General features: G+C 44.6%; 3 protein-coding genes across 3 annotated transcripts; 1 reads left to right on the top strand and 2 right to left on the bottom strand.

The window, feature by feature from the left end:
• Positions 1-259: 259 nt before the first annotated feature.
• fan1 (FANCD2 and FANCI associated nuclease 1) lies at positions 260-7,110 on the bottom strand. The gene is made up of 13 exons (XM_083667259.1): positions 5,520-7,110; positions 5,282-5,422; positions 4,985-5,183; positions 4,633-4,866; positions 3,939-4,070; positions 3,573-3,681; positions 3,140-3,259; positions 2,810-2,974; positions 2,443-2,605; positions 2,041-2,144; positions 1,446-1,640; positions 977-1,105; positions 260-678 (listed from the first exon to the last, which is right to left on the bottom strand). The coding sequence occupies exons 1-13, from the start codon at positions 6,733-6,735 to the stop codon at positions 541-543; spliced, it is 3,045 nt and encodes a 1,014-aa protein (XP_083523385.1). The 5' UTR covers positions 6,736-7,110; the 3' UTR covers positions 260-540.
• Positions 7,111-8,697: 1,587 nt separating this feature from the next.
• apba2a (amyloid beta (A4) precursor protein-binding, family A, member 2a) lies at positions 8,698-15,983 on the top strand (the record flags this gene model as incomplete). Its single annotated transcript, XM_083665687.1, has 11 exons — positions 8,698-10,431; positions 10,524-10,607; positions 10,730-10,769; positions 10,889-11,034; positions 11,385-11,471; positions 11,703-11,888; positions 12,389-12,568; positions 12,991-13,203; positions 13,334-13,453; positions 15,402-15,542; positions 15,912-15,983. The coding sequence occupies 11 exons, from the start codon at positions 8,698-8,700 to the stop codon at positions 15,981-15,983; spliced, it is 3,003 nt and encodes a 1,000-aa protein (XP_083521813.1).
• Positions 15,984-18,090: 2,107 nt separating this feature from the next.
• duox2 (dual oxidase 2) lies at positions 18,091-20,286 on the bottom strand (the record flags this gene model as incomplete). The annotated part of the gene is made up of 7 exons (XM_083665686.1): positions 18,091-18,161; positions 18,265-18,453; positions 18,562-18,776; positions 19,038-19,245; positions 19,608-19,742; positions 19,873-19,930; positions 20,140-20,286. The coding sequence occupies 7 exons, from the start codon at positions 20,284-20,286 to the stop codon at positions 18,091-18,093; spliced, it is 1,023 nt and encodes a 340-aa protein (XP_083521812.1).
• Positions 20,287-21,062: the final 776 nt, after the last annotated feature.

Genomic DNA, 21,062 nt, shown 5'->3' with positions numbered 1-21,062 from the left:
ACTCCAGGGCCTGGTCTACCCACAGAACGGTCAAGAATTCCGGACTTGCTTTGAACAAGACAAACATGTTCCACTGTTGGGACAAGAACTAACTGCAGACCTTCAGACAGACTACCACCAAAGTACAGTTCAGACAATGACAATTCAAGTTCACATTTATTTCATATTTCATTACCCATAACATAACAGGTCTTGTGTTGTGATTATTTGCCAATTTAGCAAGATGATATTCACCAACCACATTCTTTGTTTTTGCTTTTATTTTATAATAAAACATGCTACAATGCAGTTTACATATATTACATATATTTTTATTTGACATTTTATACAGCAGGTGAAAAATTCAGTACATTGTTGGCATTATCATGTCATTCAACATTCTATTTACTCAGGACTGATATCTGTTCAGCAGACCAGTCAAACCAAACAGAGTGAGTCTCAATCATTTTGGGTCATGTGGCGCTGGGAAAGTAGCTCAGCAACGGGTAAGAGAGCTCAGTGTGTGGGTTCAGAGGCGGCTGTCTGTCAGTCAGATGTCTCTTACTCCAAACGAGCCCCCCTGGCTCCGATGGCTGTCACGTGACACACCTCCACGTCTGCCCCCAGTCTCTGAAGCTCATCTAGCCAGATCTGCTGCTTCTGGGAGAGCCGGTCGCTCGGCCCCTTCACCTCCACCAGCTGAAACAACCAAACCTCTGATGTTATGGGAGCAATGTTATGTTGTGGGAACAAGTTATTAAACAAGAATGATACACTGTATATCCAATATCATCGGACTGTATAAAACCCTCTGGTGTACAGTATGGAGCTATTGATCAAAGTAGTGGGTGGGTTAATGGCATCCATGGTTGATCACAATGCTCTGATGAAATGTCTCAATACCGCTACAGTATAAAAGGATTGATAAACGCATTGTCTTTTTAACTTAAAATCAATCAGAGCGATTCTTCGGGCCAATTTGTTCCTGTGAGCTCACCTTGCAGTGGTTGTTGGAGGTGTTCCACACCGCCAAGTCAGGCAGTCCCGCCCGACAGTGGCGGTAATCCCTCGCCATCCGTGTGATCATTCCTCCTAAGAAGGCTCCACCCAGACAAGACACCAGACTCTGCCCAAAAACAAGACACCTTGGCTTGCACTACTTACATCACCATCACATAATTACTATGCTATTACCGTGTTATTACATGACAGAAGAGGGAATACCACATCCCACATAATGACAATCTGAACTACCTCAAGAATAACAAAGATTGTAGGGACCTACAAAGCACCCAAATGGCTGTTAAAAGCATCAGAGAAGCTCACTGTATAGTACAGTATATACCTGGATAGTACAGTATATACCTGTAATAGTACAGTATATACCTGTATAGTACAGTACATACCTGTATAGTACAGTATATACCTGTATAGTACAGTATATACCTGTATAGTACAGTATATACCTGTGCCTGTTGCAGAGAGGAAAAGAGCTCCCAGTTGATCAGCGTACACTCTCTGCCCTCCTGTGAGGTCCAGGTGTCAGCCAACAGGCTGTTCAGCGTCTCCACGGACGCCTCACTGACCACCTGCACACGCGTCTCTATCGCCTCCCTGCGGTTCTCGTAGAAACAGTCAGTGAAGAGGTCCAGAGGGTAGGGCTGTAGGAGGCAAAAAGAACCAGGTTCAAATCAAATCAACGTTTAGTTAATCAGGATACAGCTGTGATGAAATGCTTATTACAAGCTACCTCTCATATCCTGCATGGATATCCTAGTATAACAAGCAGGTTTGTCCTGGGGTGAGATGTGACATTCCTTGTGTGACATTTTTTACGGCATTTCTGCTTTATTGGGATAGAGACAGTAGCGATTGACAGGAAGGATGGGTGAGAGAGAGGAGGGATGACATGCAGGATATGTCGATGGCCGGAATCGAACCAGGGACCTTGCGATGATATGGTATGCGCCTTAGTGTGCTACGCCACCGAGCGCCCGAGATGTGACATTCCTGTATGGATATCCTACTACAACATGCAGGTTTGTCCTGGAGTGCTCGTACCTGGTAGGGATTTCGGAACACGTCTGGAATCCCCTCCATGAAAATGATGTCCCATAACAGAAGGCCAAGCAGAGTGCTGAATGTGGAGCCCTCTCCATGAATCCCTGTTAATAAATCAGAAAAGTTTAATAGACACATTTTTATCTATAAGCGTTATTACAGCCAACCACATTGATAACTATAAATATATGCGGGAATCAAAATAAATATATGATTCCCACTGGGACCATATATACTGAAAAATGTATACACTCACTGCAATGTAAGTCGCTTTGGATGAAAGCGTCAGCTAAATGGCATATATTATATTTTTATTATATTATTATTATTATCTATTATTATAACAAGCAGTAGCTACTAAGTTAAGTTACATACAAACAGGAGAAGTAAAGGAGCTCACACCTTGATCAAAGCCTTGGCGGCGGTAGTGAGCTAGTGACAGCTCTTCAACAGAGCACATAACAGTGGAGTCACCGCTCTCTCCCCCCTCTCCATCAGCCGGCATGAGGAACACATTCTTCCCCATTCCTCCCTCATGAGGGAATAGCTGCCCTCGGATAGTCACCTGGACACACAACAACACACCGCTAGATATCACCTTTTTTTTTACACACACAGACACAGACACAGACACAGACACAGACACACACACAGACACACACACAGACACACACACAGACACACACACAGACACACACACAGACACACAGATTTTTAAGTGCTGAAAATGTAAAAAAAAGCTGTTGTGTGACATTTCAGCCAGACTCACATGAGTGGCATCCTTAACATGGATGGTGGGCAGGTCGCTAAGCAACAGGCGGTACTTCTTGTAGCTGGGGGACTCTTTCATTCTGACAGCTCTCTGGTGGAGGGACAGTTGGTGGCCGGTCCGCACCAGTGGGTCTGACAGCCCATCGCTGATAGCCTCAATAGCCTGGCATGGAGGGAGGAGATCCACAGGACAGAGAACGAGAGAGAGTTAACGCACCTCGATATAATGCCATACAGTGCATACTATCTTCATTATAGAATGAATCAAATAGCACTAAGACATAAACTTGGACACTGATTCATGTTAGCGGCAGAGCGTGACTCAGACCTGCTGCGGTTGTTTGAGATGCTGCTGTAGGTTGAGTGCTAGCCTGTCCCACCAGCGCCCCCTGCTGTCCGGACAATACACGGACTGGGACAGTAAGGACCGCAGCTCCTCCACTGCCTCCTGTAATACAAACGACCAACAGAGGCGTTACGTTTCCTCACATTAGAAATGCACACTCTGAAGAAGGTCTCTTGACCGAAACGCGAGTGATCATTAAACGCAGCGATTTCTGCAAGTAAGCAGTCTTGCATGGAGTTTTTCTTTACAATTTTCTCTGCTCCAGTTGCACCTGCAGTGACAATATCAGGTGTGCAGATAGTTTCTTTACTCACGTTACAAACTAAAAATGGAAACGCTACCCATCCTGTCTCTGATGTGTTTGTGTGTATTTATATATTCATCAGGTGTGTGTGATGTGATTGGCTCTGCCGACCTCGTAGCGACGGAGCCTCTGTAGGATCTCCACGCCCCTGGACAGGATTCGTGTGTACGCCCATCCTGTAGAGAAGCAACGCAGGAACACGGGCAGCTCCTCCTGGTGACTACGCACAAAGACATAGACATAGACACAGACACAGACACAGACACAGACACAGACACAGACACAGACACAGACACACACACACACACACACACACACACACACACACACACACACACACACACACACACACACACACACACACACACACAATATGACATTACTGCATTCACGTGACACCATCTGCCAAAATCATTGTGAGAATGAACAACACAGAGATAAACAGCCATGTAAGACAAGGATGCTTGTGGTCCTCACCTGAGGTCATAAGTCTTCCTCAGCTCCTGCCAGGCAGACTTGGCAGTGGTGTAAAGCCCCAGGGCGTCCTCCCAGTGTCCTGCCTGCATGGCTGCGATCACCTCCTGCAGGGCTCGCATGGCTGCTTCATACCTAACATGATGGTGTGGTGGAAATCAAATCGAGTTTAATAAATTCTTGGAGAGAAACAGACAACTGTCTATATGTTGTTTATTGTTAATCAAACAGCGAACACAAATACAGAATAAGTCATACTGCAGTATGGATCAGAGTAGCACTGTAGGCTGCCTGGCTGACCAACAGCAGCACAAACACAGAGATATTAATACAAACCAGATAAGGAAAGTGCATACAAAGCATTAATACATCTGGTACAGAGAACAGGGAGTACGGCCTTGAAAACTTGTGGATTCACATCTGTGTGTGGCGAGTTCAGATAGGAACATGCTTGTTTCTCACATTAACAGAATAGGAGTTGTTTTTCTTCTTTTCTCACAGATATTAAGGTCAACTAAGGATACATTAGTAAATTTCCTTCACAGATGGAAGGTGTATAGATGGCCAGTGTGTTTGAATGAATCCTCTTCATGATAAAGAAAATGAGCATCCTCCTGTGCTAGCGAAAAAACCCCACTGTTTTAACTGTAAACTACACTGAATTACACTTAATCGTCAATCTCCAAGCAGCACTGACCTGATGAGGTCTTCTCTGTCCAGGAATAGCTTGGCGCTGCGCTGCTCAGCGTAGGCAGGGAAGGCCAGGCGGCCAGAGTTTACCAGCAAGACGGTGTAGAGCAGGCCCTGCCCGTTGGCAGCCGTCTCCTCCTCCTCCAGAGAGTCTGCCAGAGAGAAGAGGAGGAGGACACGAGAGAAAACAGCTCGCGGGCCACGACACAGGCGCACACAGGAACCGCACAGCTGCTTCGCCCTGCACGAACGGGAGAGGAGAGACGGAAGTAAACAGACTCCTGGGTTTTAGCGTTTGCCGTGGATCTGCATCTGGACTGTGACATCACAGTGACATTCCTCTCTCCTGTTCCTATCACCTTTTGAGGATGACGGCACCTCTGTTCTGACCCGGGGCCAGAGCGAAGAGAGACCTCTGTCTGCTCAGATGAAGAAGCTCATCCACTAGTTGTTGTTTCTGGGTCCCTGGGCCACCGAGGTGGAAGGTCTTAGCCAGGCCTCTGAGCTCTGGGGCGGGCAGCAGGTCCAGGACCTCCCCCAGCTCCTGGAGATCACTGTCTGTAAAACAGACACATAGTTGGGGGGGTGAGGGTGATCTAAAGAATGATTGAAAGTTACTTCTAAATGTGGATAAAATACAATGGCAATACACTCACTTGTTTGTAGAAAGCCACCTTCAACCAGCTCTTCAGCAACAGGGCTCATGTCTGTGCTGATCTCAGCATAGTCCAATTTGCTCACTTGGAGCCATTTTAGTTTCCTCTGGAACAGTCTTACGTACAGCTTCTGCCCGGTGACTACGGAAGAGGAAAAGCACGTAATAATGAGCAAAAACACTGACGACAAATACAGTATGCACAATAAGCTTGGGAGGCATATTTTAACACAACGTACCAGACAGCCTCTCAAAAGTATGTATGGCTGACAGGTCATCCTGGTTGAACAGCATCCTGTCGTCTTCATTCTCCAGCACCATCCGCAGAACAGTCAGGAAGTTGCGGAGGTAGTAGGGTAACCGTGGCGGGTCTGTGTTCCCTGCTCCTGTATCAGTGTTGTCTGCACCAGGCTCTGTCAGCTCGTTACTGCCCATCACTGTGGCGCTTCTGACATAAGCCTTGTCAGAAACCTCTGTACCGCTCTTCAATGAAGTGTCACAGGGACCAGCTGAATGGTCTTCGGTTCTGTGTTGGCTATCATCAGCTGTTACCATTTTGAGTTTGCTCGAGAGAGCCTCATTCGGGACTCCACTGTTTTCCTCATATTTACCTTTCTTACTGAGGGCAGAGGTCATCTGTGTTTTAGCATGGCCTCTGGGGGTTTCTTTTTTCTTCCTCTTCGTTAGTCTGGAAGGGGCAGATGATGGAGGAGCTGGAGAAACCACTGCAGGGGGAGTCTCTGATTTGGTGTCTCCATGTTCAGGTTCTTCTTTAACCTCTATCAAAGGACAGTTCACTGACACAACCTCCACTTCAATGGCACTTGTTGGCTCAAGAGCTAAGCATGTGTCCTCGTCATGTGATACCTGAGGGAGGTGGTTTTCCTTCTGTGAGCTGCTCAGCTCCTCAGAGCTTGTACCCTTCTCTGTAGAGTCCTGGATATCCAAGGACCTAGTATACTTTAAACCCCTTCTGGACAGCTTTGACGACAGGCTCCCCAGATCAATGGTCCTTACCACAGTCTTACTACTCATCTCCTGTGCTACATGTTGAGATGCGCCCTGCTTTTTAAAATAAGGACTGGTCTCGGTCTCTTGCTTAAGTTCCTTTTCAGAAGATGCGGTGTCTTGATCCAATACCTTATTAGCATTCATGGAAGGTGACAATGCAAGGTTGGACACAGCACTGCTGCTGGCTGAAGCAGCACCATTGTCATTTTCCCTCTGAAAATTCTGACACTGCAAGTCAATGTGTTCATTTATTCTGAACCGGGGCACGAGCTGGCCACACAGAGGACAGGCCAGTTTAGGTGGTGGGGTATTGTTGAAGAACGAGGTAATACAGGGGCTTGTACCAGTACTGCCACCCTTACCATCTTTAACACCTCCTTTTCTCTTTGTCACAGACAGGCTTCTTCTCTGTTTGGTTTTATTGCTGTTCATTCTCTCAGCCATGGTGTTATTGTTGTTGTTGTTGTTGTTGTTGTCACGTTTTGGTTCAGAAAAACAGCCACATGTCTAACTTGCTAAAGCAGATCCATATCAGCCTAATGTAGTAAGATTAAAGTTCGTTGTTGATGACATAACGGGAATACCATGCCGGACATGTCGTAGTTCCCATCGTCATTCATTCATACAAGATCCTCCACTCCCACCATGGACTTTTACCTGGATTGCAAAAATCCGGCGGCTGCGTTAGTGAGCAGTGGTTTCATCCATGTAGTGTGCCTCCTCCAACAACAACCCAACGAACCTAGCAAACGTTACCTTTGCATGCAATGGTAGAAACTGTCATACTGGTTGTACATAATCATGAATTACATTAGGTTGAGTTCTTGCTGCCAGGTCAAGTCATGAGGCAGAGAGTGGATGCTGAGCCGCTTTTTGTTATGACGTTGAATCATGGAGCGCTTTCAAGGCTGGAGCAATCGAACACGGATGTAGGTCTACGCTCTTCCAGGCTAAAACAATAGATGACAAATGGATCGATCTTGCTGGATTTTTTTAGATAGGTTTAAAAGGTTGACCTGGAAATAGGATGGATAAAAAAAATGCACTGACAAACGTTTTAAAGAATATCACTAAGGTGATATTGATACATTGTAAATAACATTTATTATACATATTGTGCAGATAATCTATACAAAATCAATATAAATACAATACAAAATCACCTAAAATAAAATAAATAAATTAGATAAATAATTGCAAAATGTACAATAATTGCAATGCATATAATGTACAAGAAATTTAGCTGCGGAAATTTCATTGAATGTTACTTGACATAATAAGGGCTAACACCAGTCAGATTATTAATTGTTTAGGCCAACATTTGTGCTATACTCATTCTCACAGACATATCGATTATGCCCACTTTTGATGGAATTGAGGATTAGATGGGCCAGACCATTTCCTAGGGTAGTTGCAGTGTCCGGAGAGGAGTGAAGAATAGAGGTGCGGGTATTTCTTACACACGTTCCAGGGCTGTCAGTCTTTTCTTCGAAATTCACCAGATTCCGGGGTTTTTAAAGCAATCTCTCTTATCTGGACACAAAGCAAGCGTTCAAAAGGAGGCAAGATCGCATTTTCAGTCGATGCAGGTAAGTCTGGATATTTTGATGCGAGGCAAATATATAAAGAGATATTCAGCTCGCAACCCTCTTATCTCTGGTCCCTAACATGATGAAGATGTGCACTATGCACAGACCATGCATGCATGTGAGAGATATGGCAAACCAATCAAGACTACGATATCAGTGTGGTGCAGTCTCAATGAGAAATCATTCAAATGAAGGTCGTTAGTGCGCCTATAATTAGCCTAAGTGGTTTCCCAGATTCTGGTAAGCAATTTTAAAAAACAGCAGATCAATGTGACGAAGAAAGGTATTCAGTCAGAGATTGGATGAGAATCGTCACTGCTTGGTGGAACAGAGTGCTGAGTGCGAGAAAAACGGGGTCCGAATATCCCCCGGAATATTATTCAATGCGAATGCGCGTGTGTCCGTTTCAGTTAATAACACCCCTGCAGTTGCGGCAAAAGTTTGGCGTAATGGTTTATCATCTGATTATCTCGAATGCTCAAAGCAAATAATCCTGCAGGAGATCAGTCAGAATCCACAATAACAGCACAAACGTCTGTCTCAATGGTTCCTTTTGCAGGTCCATCAATCAACCAACATTACAGTTCAGTACCATGGACAGCTCTGTTTTGGTGTATTGGGGAGGGGATACAGAGCTCAGAATAACCTGATTTGCTGACTTAGGAATTTGCATTATGCTTCATCCAGATTAAGCTGTCGCCTATTCTGACAATGTACTGTCCCTGTATTTGATACATTCTGTGTGCCATCCGCTTGCAACTCCATCTGTAATTTGAGGCTTATTTGATGTCTTGTAGGACTGAGGATAGTGTGAGCCATGGCTCATCGAAAGAGGCCAGGGACCATCACCCGGATATCTGTGCCCATCCCTCAGCCCAGCCCTGGCCCTGGATCTACAGAGGAACCTGATGAAGGACCTCAGGGTTTGCGGAGTGAGAGCCCTCAGCACCCCCACTGCAGCAGCAGTGAGCTGGACAATAACAACCATCAGCTAAAACCACCTGTCCCAGTTAACCATCCCCCCGTGAGCTGTGACACCAGCCCTGATAGCATGGACGAGGACAGCTGCTCAGAGTATGATAACCTGGGCTCTGATGTGGAGCAGGACTACGACCAGGTGCTGCCCGCAGACAAGGAAGGCGTGGACGGGGTGTATTACACAGACTACTGTCCGGAGGATGGCACCTATGAGGAGGGTGAGGGGGACAGCATTGAGGGGTGCACCTATGTGGAGGATGTGAGGGACAGTATTGAGGGGGCCACTTATGTGGAGGGTGAGGGGGACAGCATTGAGGGGCGCTCCTATGTGGAGGATGTGAGGGACAGTATTGAGGGGGCCACTTATGTGGAGGGGGAGGGGGACAGCATTGAGGGGCACACCTATGTGGAGGATGTGGGGGACAGCATTGAGGGGGCCACTTATGTGGAGGGGGAGGGGGACAGCATTGAGGGGCACACCTATGTGGAGGATGTGAGGGACAGTATTGAGGGGGGCACCTATGTGGAGGGTGATGGGGACAGCATTGAGGGGCGCACCTATATGGAGAATGTGGGGGACAGTATTCAGGGGGCAACCTATGTGGAGGGTGAGGGGCGCACCTATGTGGAGGATGTGGGGGACAGTATTGAGGGGAGCACCTATGTGGAGGGTGAGGGGGGCACCTATGTGGAGGGTGAGGGGGACAGCATTGAGGGGAGCACCTCTGTGGAGGGTGTGGGGGGCTGCGGTGCTGCTGACCAATACAAACCAAATCCGCGTTATGGCGCTGAAGAGGTGTATGAGCCACAGCAGCCAGATACAGAGCCTCATAACTCACAACATCAGTTCAGTCCCTGCCATACCCCCACGGCTGGTGACGAGGAAGAGGAGGAAGGCCAGGGCCAGGATGAAGAGTATTTTCCTGACGAGATGGAGGAGACAGAGGAGGAGCAAGATGGCGAAGCATACACATACACCGAGGATTTTGAGACAGAGGATAAAGCACAGGGTCAGACGTCCGTCAGCCACCCGGAGAATGAGGGCGAGAGGATTAGAGAGAGAGAAGGAGAGGACAGGGTAGGAGAAGATGATGAGTTGTGCTCCACAGGGAACTGTGCCATCCCAGAGGGCCGTAGGAGCTTAGTGTGCAAGTCCCCTCACATCGGCTCCAAGGAGGAGCAGAGGCAGGGGAGGGGAAGGGGCAGGAAGGAAACTGGGGAGGACATTGAGCAGATAGTGTCTGAGATCAAGGTGTGCATGAACAGTAGCACTGACCTGAACCAAGAGGTATTGCCACAGGACTGTAGAGAGGATGCTATCAGGCCCAGACCTAGATCCAACAAACCACACCCTCCCCCTCCTCCTCGCCCCCATCAGACCCAAACCCAGACCCAAACCCAGCGCCAGCATCGCTGTGAGAGCACCACCAGCCCCAGATCCACCCCTGAGCACCCACACAGCCAGGAGAGCCAGCCCAGAGCTGTCAAACCACCCCCGGCCCCATGCCATGATACACAGCCACAGAGGGAGCCCCTGGAGGACAGACAGAGACGGACACAGAAACAGAAACAGGTAACTCATGCGAATGGGACAGGGTTTGTTGTGATCCCTGTGATTCTCAGTCTGTTCATCTGTCAGTTTAATCTCCCTTCACTTTGCTACAGTTGCCTCAGGATGTCCCAGAGCAGCCAAGGAGGTCACAATGCCCTGAGTCCAAGGCACCAGATGACGGCAACAATAAACCTAAGGTGAATCTTTAATCTTTTGGTAAATGGAGCAATTCATGGCGTTCTCAATCATCCAAATTGTGAAGTAACAGGACTTATTGAATCATCTACTAGTGGACACTAATGGATGTGTCTATTTTCAGGAAACGCAGGAAAAGGCTTCCTTTCCAAGCTTTGTGGATGGTAAATATAATTTCCCCATATGATTCATGGATTCCATACATAGAGTGAGGAAAATTATTTATCTCTAGGCAACATTTATGTTCATGTTGATGTTCAGAGCCGTTTTGGTTGTGTCGTAGTGCCAGGTCCGTGTGAGCCAGAGGACCTGATTGATGGGATCATCTTTGCTGCTAACTACCTTGGCTGTACCCAGTTGCTGTCTGACAAGAACCCATCTAAAGCTATCCGCATGACACAGGCCCAAGAGGCTGTGAGCTGTGTCAAGGTATTCCACATCCTGCCTATGAGGATGAGCAAAGGAGGGGTGCAGTAAAGCTGGGGTATCCCCAACCAAACACAACTGCAGTCTTATAGTCTTATGTTAGTCTACACAGTCAATGTTATTGCACATTGATTTCTGAAAAGTGGTATATTGTATTCAGTTCTGTCTGCCTGTCTTACTGTTTAGCCTTCTGTTTCAACCGAACCACACACGACTGAACTGTTTGTCAATAGTCTCCTTACCCACAATTCATCAGGGTTTAGTCATGGAGGAAACTCACAGTTTGTGTATGCTTTTTAAGCCACACGGTGGCGCCCTCGCACTCCTTTTCACAATGTTTTGTCTACCGCCAGACCCAAGATGAAGATTCTCAGATGGTGACGGAGGTGGACCTCTTCATCTCCACTAAGGCAGTCAAAGTGCTGAATGCTGACACCCAGGTCTCCAACTCTGTTACCACCTAACTCCAAACCTTTGGGGGCTATTAATATGAATCTTTTTCTATCTTTTAATATTAATCTTTTTCTATAATTTTTTTACCTTTTTGAGGCACCATGCAGTGATACTGCTGGGGATTGAACACAGAGTTAGTTGTTAGTAGAGTTAGTTGTTAGTAGAGTTAGTAGTCGTACAGTATTATCAAATATATGTTTTCTTTTTCGTTCACCCAGGAAACGATGATGGACAGTGCCCTGCGAACCATCTCCTACATCGCCGACATTGGGAGCATCGTGGTTCTGATGGCGCGTAGGCGCATGTCTCAGACCACCTCACAGGACTGCACCGAGGCCCCACTCTCCACTACTGAGGGGACAAGACAGTACAGGATGATCTGCTATGTCTTTGAGTCTGAAGACGTGAGTGCCGGCCTGGCCAGCCTCCCCCTTACGTACCCTCATGTCAGTGGAGGATGGTGGAAGTACCGTAGAAGTCGGAGGACTCTAGGGCTCATTGTGATGCATGGAATGGAATGAGGAGTGGAATTAAACACGCGTGTTTGATACCATTTCTCATTCCATTCCATGCATTTCATGATACCATGATACCATTCCATGAATTACAATGAGCCCCGTCCTCCACCTACCTCCACTTACCAGCTACCTCTACTGTACAGTTGCGGTACACTGCTTAATATGAAAACCCATTTATTCACCAAAATTCTTGTTTCTCATGTTGTACTTGGTTAACCTACAGTGTGTCTCATTCTGTGATTGTACGTATCATTCTTTGTCTTTTGTCTTTGTCTTATTCACCTTTACCTGTGTGCTCTCTCTCACCTCTGTATTGTTGTCAACTTGAATAGCGTTTCCGTTAAGTAGTTTTCCCCAACCAACCCTCCCCCCCCCCTTCCCTGCAGGCACAACTCATTGCACAGTCCATCGGTCAGGCATTCAGCGTGGCCTACAGAGAATTCCTCAGAGCCAATGGAATCAACCCCAAGGACCTGAGTCAGAAACAATACAGTGACATCATCAACTCCCAGGAAATGTACAACGATGACCTTGTCCATTTCTCAAACTCAGACAACTGTAAAGAGGTGTGGCGCTTGCTTTGGTGCAGGACTTTGACTAGTGACTGTGATGCATGCATTTCTTTACTCTCCATCAACTGAAATGTTGCAACTGAAATATGTTGCAACGGCCCCTCCCGCCCTGTCTGCTGGGCTGTCCTGTTTCTGTGCTCCTTCACAGGGGGCCGGTGTGCAGTGGTGGGGGGGTCGTCAGCTGATGTGGTGCACCTGGGCCCTGCAGGCTATTTAGGTCGGCCACATCAGCCCAATTCCCCTCTCCCCCACTCCATGCTGGCTCCACCACTGGTTGTTTTTGTTTTTATATTGCACCTTAAAACCTTTAAAAAGGCTAAAAAAAAAAGACAAAATACAAATAGTAGAAATTGTTAAAAAAATACTTTTTAAATGCATTGAGGTGATTGACTATCTGTTCCCTCTCTGTCTCTCAGCTGCACCTGGAGAAGCAGAAGGGAGAGATCCTGGGGGTGGTCATAGTGGAGTCTGGCTGGGGCTCCATCCTGCCCACGGTCATCCTGGCAAACATGCTGAACAGTGGCCCCGCGGCCCGCTCTGGCAAGCTCAGTGTTGGAGACCAGATCATGTCCATCAACGACACCAGCCTGGTGGGGCTTCCTCTAGCCACCTGTCAGAACATCATCAAGGTGCAAAGCATGCAATAAAGCTGCACCCACGCCAGTCAATGACCATATGACTGTCAATGGCAATTTGAAAGAGGAAGTTTACCTTACTTGACTTCTCTGTCATATGTGTGTCCCTGCTCTCATTTCACAGGGCCTGAAGAATCAGGTGCAGGTGAAATTGAGCATCGTGAGCTGCCCCCCTGTAACCACTGTCCTGATCAAGAGGCCTGACCTCAAGTTCCAGCTTGGTTTCAGTGTTCAGAACGGCATTGTGAGTATGAGTGAGACTGGTTCTGCACAATCATCCAATTGCCTGTATTTTTACATTAACCCTTGTGTGGTCTTCGGGTCAAATTGACCCGTTTTAAATTTTTACTTGAAGAAAAAATATACAAGGAAACATTTTTTCAACCTGAAACTCCATGGCCTTGGCTTATTTACTGTGAAGAACATGTCAAAGAAAAATCATTGAGTGCACATGCTATACACCCCCTACACATTTATGTCCTTCACAAGGTCTTCGGGTCAATTTGACCCGCATATACACAGAGACACACAGACTACTCACAGAAACATGCACACAAACACTCACTCACACACATACAAACACACACACAAACACAGAATCTGCACAATGTTGTTACAAAACATTCTGGGAAGCCAGAGGGAGGAGACCCTGAGAGACACCAGGGGACACGGGTGGTACTGGATATGTCACAGGGCCTCAGTGGCCACAACATCACTTGGGATAATTTTTTCACATCGTACAGCCCGGGACAGGAACTTCTCAAAAGAAAGCTGACAATGGGTGGAACAGTCAGAAAAAATAAGACAGAGCTCCCACCTCAGCTTCTAACTGTAACGAACAGGCCAGTCCATTCCTCCCACTTTGTGTTTACGGCCAACATGGCCCTGGTATCCTACATACCCAAAAAGGGCAAATATGTGATGCTTATGAGCACTGGTGACACCGCACATACAGAGGAGACAACATGTGCCCAGGAACCCAGCTTCTCTAGCCATAGTGAGGAGGGTGGAGGAGGCTCCTGCTGTCCCACCTGCACGACCCACACAACCACAACCTCCAGTGCCTGAAGTAAGTGTCCTGTTGTTGTTGTTGTTTATGTGTGCGTGTGTGTGTGTGTGTGTGTATGTTTCTGAGTATCTCTGTATGTATGTGGGTCAAATTGAAATTGACTATTAGAAGATGTGGTGGGAAAAAAATCCTGAACTAATAAAGTATTTTCATTATTCTAGATTGCAGCTGGTGGCAACAAGAGGAAGCACAGCGAGGTGTGTGAACCCTCAAAGGACTCAAAGACACAAACCACATGCAGAAACTGCTAAAAGTACATCTGTAGGACACATACTCTCAAATTGTATGTATCCAATATTATTTCAGAATTGTTTGAAAGATGTATTTTTCAGTGTACTGTATTTCATTGACAGTGAATAAAGCAGTGTACATTTCGTTCATGTTTTGTGTTTCTATTTATTGTAAATCATCTCAAATTATTTTTGAGACATTTTTGAGAGATGTATTTCATATCCAGTGACTAAATCGATCTAAGTTTGGTTCTCGTGTTTCTATTGTCGTTCATCACCTGTATTTGCTTTTCACAGCTTTGATTATAATAAGATAAAGATGAAAATCAAATGAGAATATCTCCTCAAAAATAATAAACATCAATGAAAACATTGTTTCATTTCAACTTTTCAGAGATAAGCATTCCACCCAAGTCCTTATTATAGCAGATTTTTTACATCAATTATAACTTTATCACAAAAAACGAATTACACTTCCACTGTTAAATATGATCTAGCAGAGATTAATTGCAAATATTAATCGTACATGTTATCTATATTGTTTGGAATTGAGATAAAGACAATATATGTTAAAGAGTTTTGAATGGAAATTTTTATTTTTGTATTGCTTTTAAAGCCCCAATAATGTCCCGGGTCAATTTGACCCGAAGACTTCCAAAGGGTCCAAAAAGTGAAGACAATACGAGGGTTAAATAGTAATGTATGGAGATGCGTTGGTAGAGTTATTACACAACTTTACAGGCTAACGTAGACAAATGTGCATTTTTTAAAGACAAAACACCATTTCACAGTTGACATTAGCGATTGTGTGTTATAAAGTGTAACTCAGGACCCTTAGCTTCTTCATTTGCCACCCAGCCAGAGCTGACCCTGTTGGTTTGCTCTCTCCCCAGATCTGCAGTCTGATGCGGGGTGGTATTGCAGAACGCGGAGGGGTTCGTGTCGGCCACAGGATCATAGAGATCAACGGGCAGAGCGTGGTTGCCATGGCACATGAGAAGATTGTCCAGACCCTGTCGGTCTCAGTGGGTGAGGTGAGCGTGAACGTCGTTTGAACACAATAAAGAGAGTCCTCTTATTTCGACCTCTTTCAAAAATCCCCACAAGCTCAATAACATTGTGCTCTGGCAGGGTGATGTACAGTAATTCCATCGACTTGATAGTTTCAGTCATAGAATTAACTTGTGTTAGTTGTTTTTGTTCATTGTCGCCATTATCACATGAGGGATGGGATTGTGTGTGAACGCAATTGAACACGAAAATAAACATATTTATGAATGTATTGCTATTCATGTTCATTCATTCATTCACTCATTCACTCATTCATTCATTCATTCATTCATTCATTCGTTGTATGACGTTCTATGAACACTTAACTCCCCTCTCCACCTCCTTCCTGGCAGATCAATATGAAGACCATGCCTGCAGTGATGTTCAGACTGCTAACAGGACAGGAGACACCAGTTTACATATAGAGTCTGTCTGCATGGACTCTTCCAGTGATTCTGCATGGCTTAGAGGAGGTCAGGGGCAGGACGGACGGATAGGTGGGTGGGACTTTTGGGAACATTTATTTTTGTATAATTTTATTTCTGGTATCTTGTTACTCTGCTGAGTGGGGATTGCTCTCTCTGCATAGTCCTGAACGATACTGTCATTATGGCATGATGTGTAAATACGCTGTCCATAGTTTGTGTGAGGTACTGATCTGGGAACATGGTGAGAACAAAATACAAGGTCATGATTATTTTCTTATGAAAAGAGATAGCAACAGTACATTTTATTTTTTATTTGTTCCTTATTTTTTATAACGTGCAAGGTTATTATAATGTAGTTTTACTGTAAATAGTTTGTTTTACAGGTGGAGTAAAACAATGTTATTATAATTGTTATGCCATTTACAGTACAGTACATGTTAACTAACTTATTTATTGTAAAGAAGGGGTTGACCAGTCATACATTTTCAATGGCAGTTAACCTGACAAAGCAGGATTACTAAGGGAAGACAATGTTCTGTATGAAGAAACCCTTTGATCTCTATATTGCCAAGGGGAAACGAAGGTGTGAATATTGCGGCAATGCTGAAGGCCAAAGATATACTAGCAACATGTATTCTTAGAATTCAATTTTGGTGATTACCTTTAACATCGGGTATGAGTATGTATTGAATGTACATCACTGTATGAATGTATTATCCAATGCTAAGAATACACTGTGATTGATGAACCCTCCATGACGCTTATTGCTTTTCAAAATGTGTTTTAATAAGATGGCGTTCCATGCATTGCTGAAAATAAAGTTAACAGTCACATATTTGCAGGCATTTGGGAACAACTTGTTTGTGCAGGGTTTCGCACATTATACAAGGTGCAGATCGACCAATCTTGAATTCTTTACACAATAACTAGAGCCTGACAGATATATATCGGATATATATTCCTCCTGAACCCTTACATGGGTTGTGCATGACCTCGGTATAAAATGTAACCTGGTGACGGCCCTGGCTGCTAATCAACAATCGTCTACTAATCAACAATCAAAGCAAGTGAACAAGATAGGTTTGCGTCAAAGGAAATCCTGTGATTATAATTGTGCTTTGATTAGCCCACCAACATTGGTTAGATATAGTCGACCCGTTTACATCTGCTGTAACATTAACGCATACAGTAGGCTACGCACACTGACCGAACAATAATAACAGTCATTGTGTCATGCGCATGGATTGGCGCTTCTTGAGTATATCAACTGAATTGCCTAACTTCGTTTATCATCGGTGTGAGTTAAGATGAAGCAGAAATGGGAAGGTCTAATTGCATGCACACGTGGTGGACAGACAATCTGGCTGCCGCAGTTCATTCTCACTGCAGCCGAGGTTGACCGACAGGCTCCTATGAAAGGCAGGCCTATTGAAATACTGTGTTGTGTCACTAATTTCCTGGATGCAAGTTTTGCTTGTGATTTTTTTTGGCAACTCGCCAACTCGCTCTGGCTGGAATAAACCATTATTGGAAATAACAGTGGTTAGCAACAATAAAGTGCAGGAGGTATTCTAACGGTATGCGTTAAGACTGCATTTCACATTGCGTTTTTTATGTTTTGAGTATAAGTAATATAATTCAGAGGATGATCAGGCTGTGAGCATCTTTTTGCCATTGTTTCTCTTCTGAATCCTGTGTTTAAAAGGAATTCTGTGTACAAATAAAAATGTATGTTTTTCATTTCACACCACTGAAAAACAAAAATCGACAGTATCAACTATCGGTGAAATTTCACCCCCACGAATCGTCATCCGTCTCGGACCCAAAAATCTAATATCGGTCGGCCTCTAACAATAACGTCCGTGAATATTATGTGCATGAATCAAATACATTTGTATTATATTTGTTACAATACGTGGACCTGACATTAACATAAATACAGCACAGTACATATAATTGCAAATGATGTAATTAACAGAGTAAAACACTTATGTACAATACATTATTTACACAACTAAATAGACTATACAGGCTCACTGACGTCGTCACAACTGGTCCCTATGGAAACACCTTTCCTCGGTAACGTATTCTGCAATGATGATTTTCAAGTAGAGAGAATGTCGGCGAGGTGAGAAAGCTGCCTGGGCGATGACAGGCAGACGTTCATAATCTTATCTGAAACACATTAGAGACAAATAACATGAAATGAAATCAACTGAGTGACACATTTCATATTACTTACACTGTAATGCTCTTGTTTCATTGACACTTACAGTACTGATTGTTGGCTTCGAAGATGAAGTGGTCACTTCTTCAAGGAAGCTGGAGTTCACGTATCCTTCCCCCCATAAAGCATCATCATCATCTTCGTAATTGTCCACACCTACGCTGAAAGCCACCTTCATCTTTTCTGGGATCAAACAATCCAACAGCACGACCAGTATCCCAATAACAGCACACAGCACACCTGAAAAACATTTTGATGCATTTTAATTTTGTAAAAAAATAAAATAAAATAAAACAATAAGCCTTATAACATTGTAATCGATAAAGGTAATTGTTGTTCTTTCTTTACCTGTGGCAAGTGCCAGCCAGAATGAATGGCTGTAGACTGTTTCGAAGGATCCGGTTCCTATGGTGAAAATGCATGAAGGCAGATTCATGATGGTGGAGAAGGAGGCCAAGGAGAAGAAGATGAAGGCAGCTGTGGCCACCATCATGTAACCAGCATAGAGGATAACTGGCATGGAGAAGAGGATATTGGCAACCAGCCAGCAGCAAAACGCTGTCCTGTGTTTGCAAAAGAAAATGTTATCAACACATATCTTTTTCATGGCATTGTTAAGAGCGATAATGACTCACTGAAAACCATTTAGTACAAGGAAGTTACCAATTCGGCAAAACATATTGAGAAAAAGAAAGTAACCCTTGTTATCACAGCGACCGAACAGTTTAGTTGTAAATACTGGGGAAATACCAGCTAAAATGGCTGTAAAATAAAAGGTTACTCAGAACAATAATGGTTGCGTATAGATGGGTTGAAGGTCTTACCAGAGGGTGGCAGAAGCGTATCGTCCAGAGTATCTGTACTGATAGATGAGGCCACAGGGGCTGTTGAGGGTGAATTTCTCAGCGATGTACAATATGGGGTTTGGTAGGCCCTTCTCCAGGGCCTCCTCGTATTCTTTGTCAATGGTGTCCTTCCAGTCAAACATCTCATTGTAGTCTATGGTCTCGTTGAGTTGCCTCACAGGAGTTCCTGGAGTGACAATAGAAGACAAAGGTCATTTATTCAAACACTTGCAACACACTGAACAAGACACAATCGAGACACATCTCAGACACAGCAAGATTAAGATGAGGCAAAGCCTTAGCCCTGCGTCCGTTTTCATTGAGAATAGTGCACGAGAGCACAAAACAGTCGAACGCTTTCAAGCACAGCATCAGCTGATTTGATGCTCTGTGGTAACTCAGTATGAAATAAATCACTTTCTGCCTGACTTCTAGCAACCAATCCTAAGGACTTAAAATATCATACATTTTGCAACACGCAAAAGACTGATTTATCTAAAGGTACCTTATCGACAAACATCCCAACCTACTACAGAGGCAACGACTCACCTTTTAAGGTGATATTGATGCCGTACAGTCCCACGTGCAGGCCGATCTCTGCGCTCACCGCAGCACTGCTGAAGGACTTGTAGGTGGTGTTAGTTGTCATTCTGGCCTCAGCCCAGTCACTGGTGAAGTTGAGAGCTGGAAGGGAGGAGGGTGAAATGATGAGCGGCTCGTCATGACAACGAGACGAGAATGATTTCCATGACTACCAGTCAATTCATCAATGAAACGCAATGACCGAAATTGTAGGAAGCAGTTAGTTACTCACCCACTATTACGACTCCTATAAATAAACTGGTGATTATCCTTAACAGCCAGAACAGTCTCTAAAAGAGGGAGGACAGGGGGGGAAAAGTTTGATTACAATTCCTAAATCTTTCAGTGACATAACTTCAATGACATAATACAATCTTTACACATTTCATCAAACCTCGTTAACCTGTATTTCAATCGCAATACAGCAATAATCAGTCTGTCGTTAAGTCAATATGTACAATTACACTGAGCAGTTTGTTATCTGACGGGTTGAACTCACCGACTTTCCTCGTATTCCTGGCAAAATTAGAAGGAAACTGACTGCGAGCACCAAGAAAACCAGAATAATGGTGAGCAAGCTGGTGCTAAAGATGAAGGAGGTCCTTTGTAGAGGGTAGAATGGGTAAATGTCATCGTAGAAAGTCATCTTTCCTCCAGATCGTATGTGTGAAGCTGAGGCTAGACAGTGTGACAGAGAGGACAGTGTTAGTGGTGAGGCTCTCAATTACCTACAAGATACTGAGATAGGAACTCCTGCTCCAGACACTGGGGAATTGGGTTGTTACATCATTCCCTCTGGGTAAAACCTCAATATGTGTCTAATTGAATGCAATGCTAAATAGTTAGAATTTTCCATACATTATGTTGTAATTATTTAAAGGCTTAACCCTTTAAATTAGTGTTTAACCACTCTGATGAGTCTGAGCATATGCAAACTAGACCAACTGTCTGGTACAGTAAGTAGATACTCTTGCACTCTGGTTTACCCAGGCACACAGGTAAAAAGACCACTCTCTGGAGTAAAAAAGGCCCTCCCAAAAAAGGCCAGTGTTTTTGTTGAAAATCAAAAACCTAAAAAAATAAGTGCCTTAACATGGTCATATTCATAATGAATAAAAAGGTAATGCTCACCTGAATCAAGACAGTGGCGGAGGGATGGGAAGTGCGAATGTAAGGTGCACAGACATCGATGTACTTCTTTTATACCGCCGGCCGTCCTTTGTATTACTCAAGTTTGCATTGATTGGTATTCTTTGGAGAAGAGGTGTGTGAGGTAGAGGTGACCATTCCCTCTCAAGGAAGCACATGCCTCAGTCTATGACGAGCATTAGAATAATCATCAACCCTCTATCCTTCTCTGTCATACTAATGGCTCACTTGAACGTGTAACTTCGTTGCCTCGGTGCGCATACATAGGCTACA

The sequence above is a fragment of the Argentina silus genome (assembly GCF_951799395.1).
Source record: "Argentina silus genome assembly, chromosome: 3".
NCBI lineage: Eukaryota > Metazoa > Chordata > Actinopteri > Argentiniformes > Argentinidae > Argentina > Argentina silus.
Note: the sequence above shows the minus strand (reverse complement) of the source record. Positions and strands in the feature narration are given on the sequence as shown.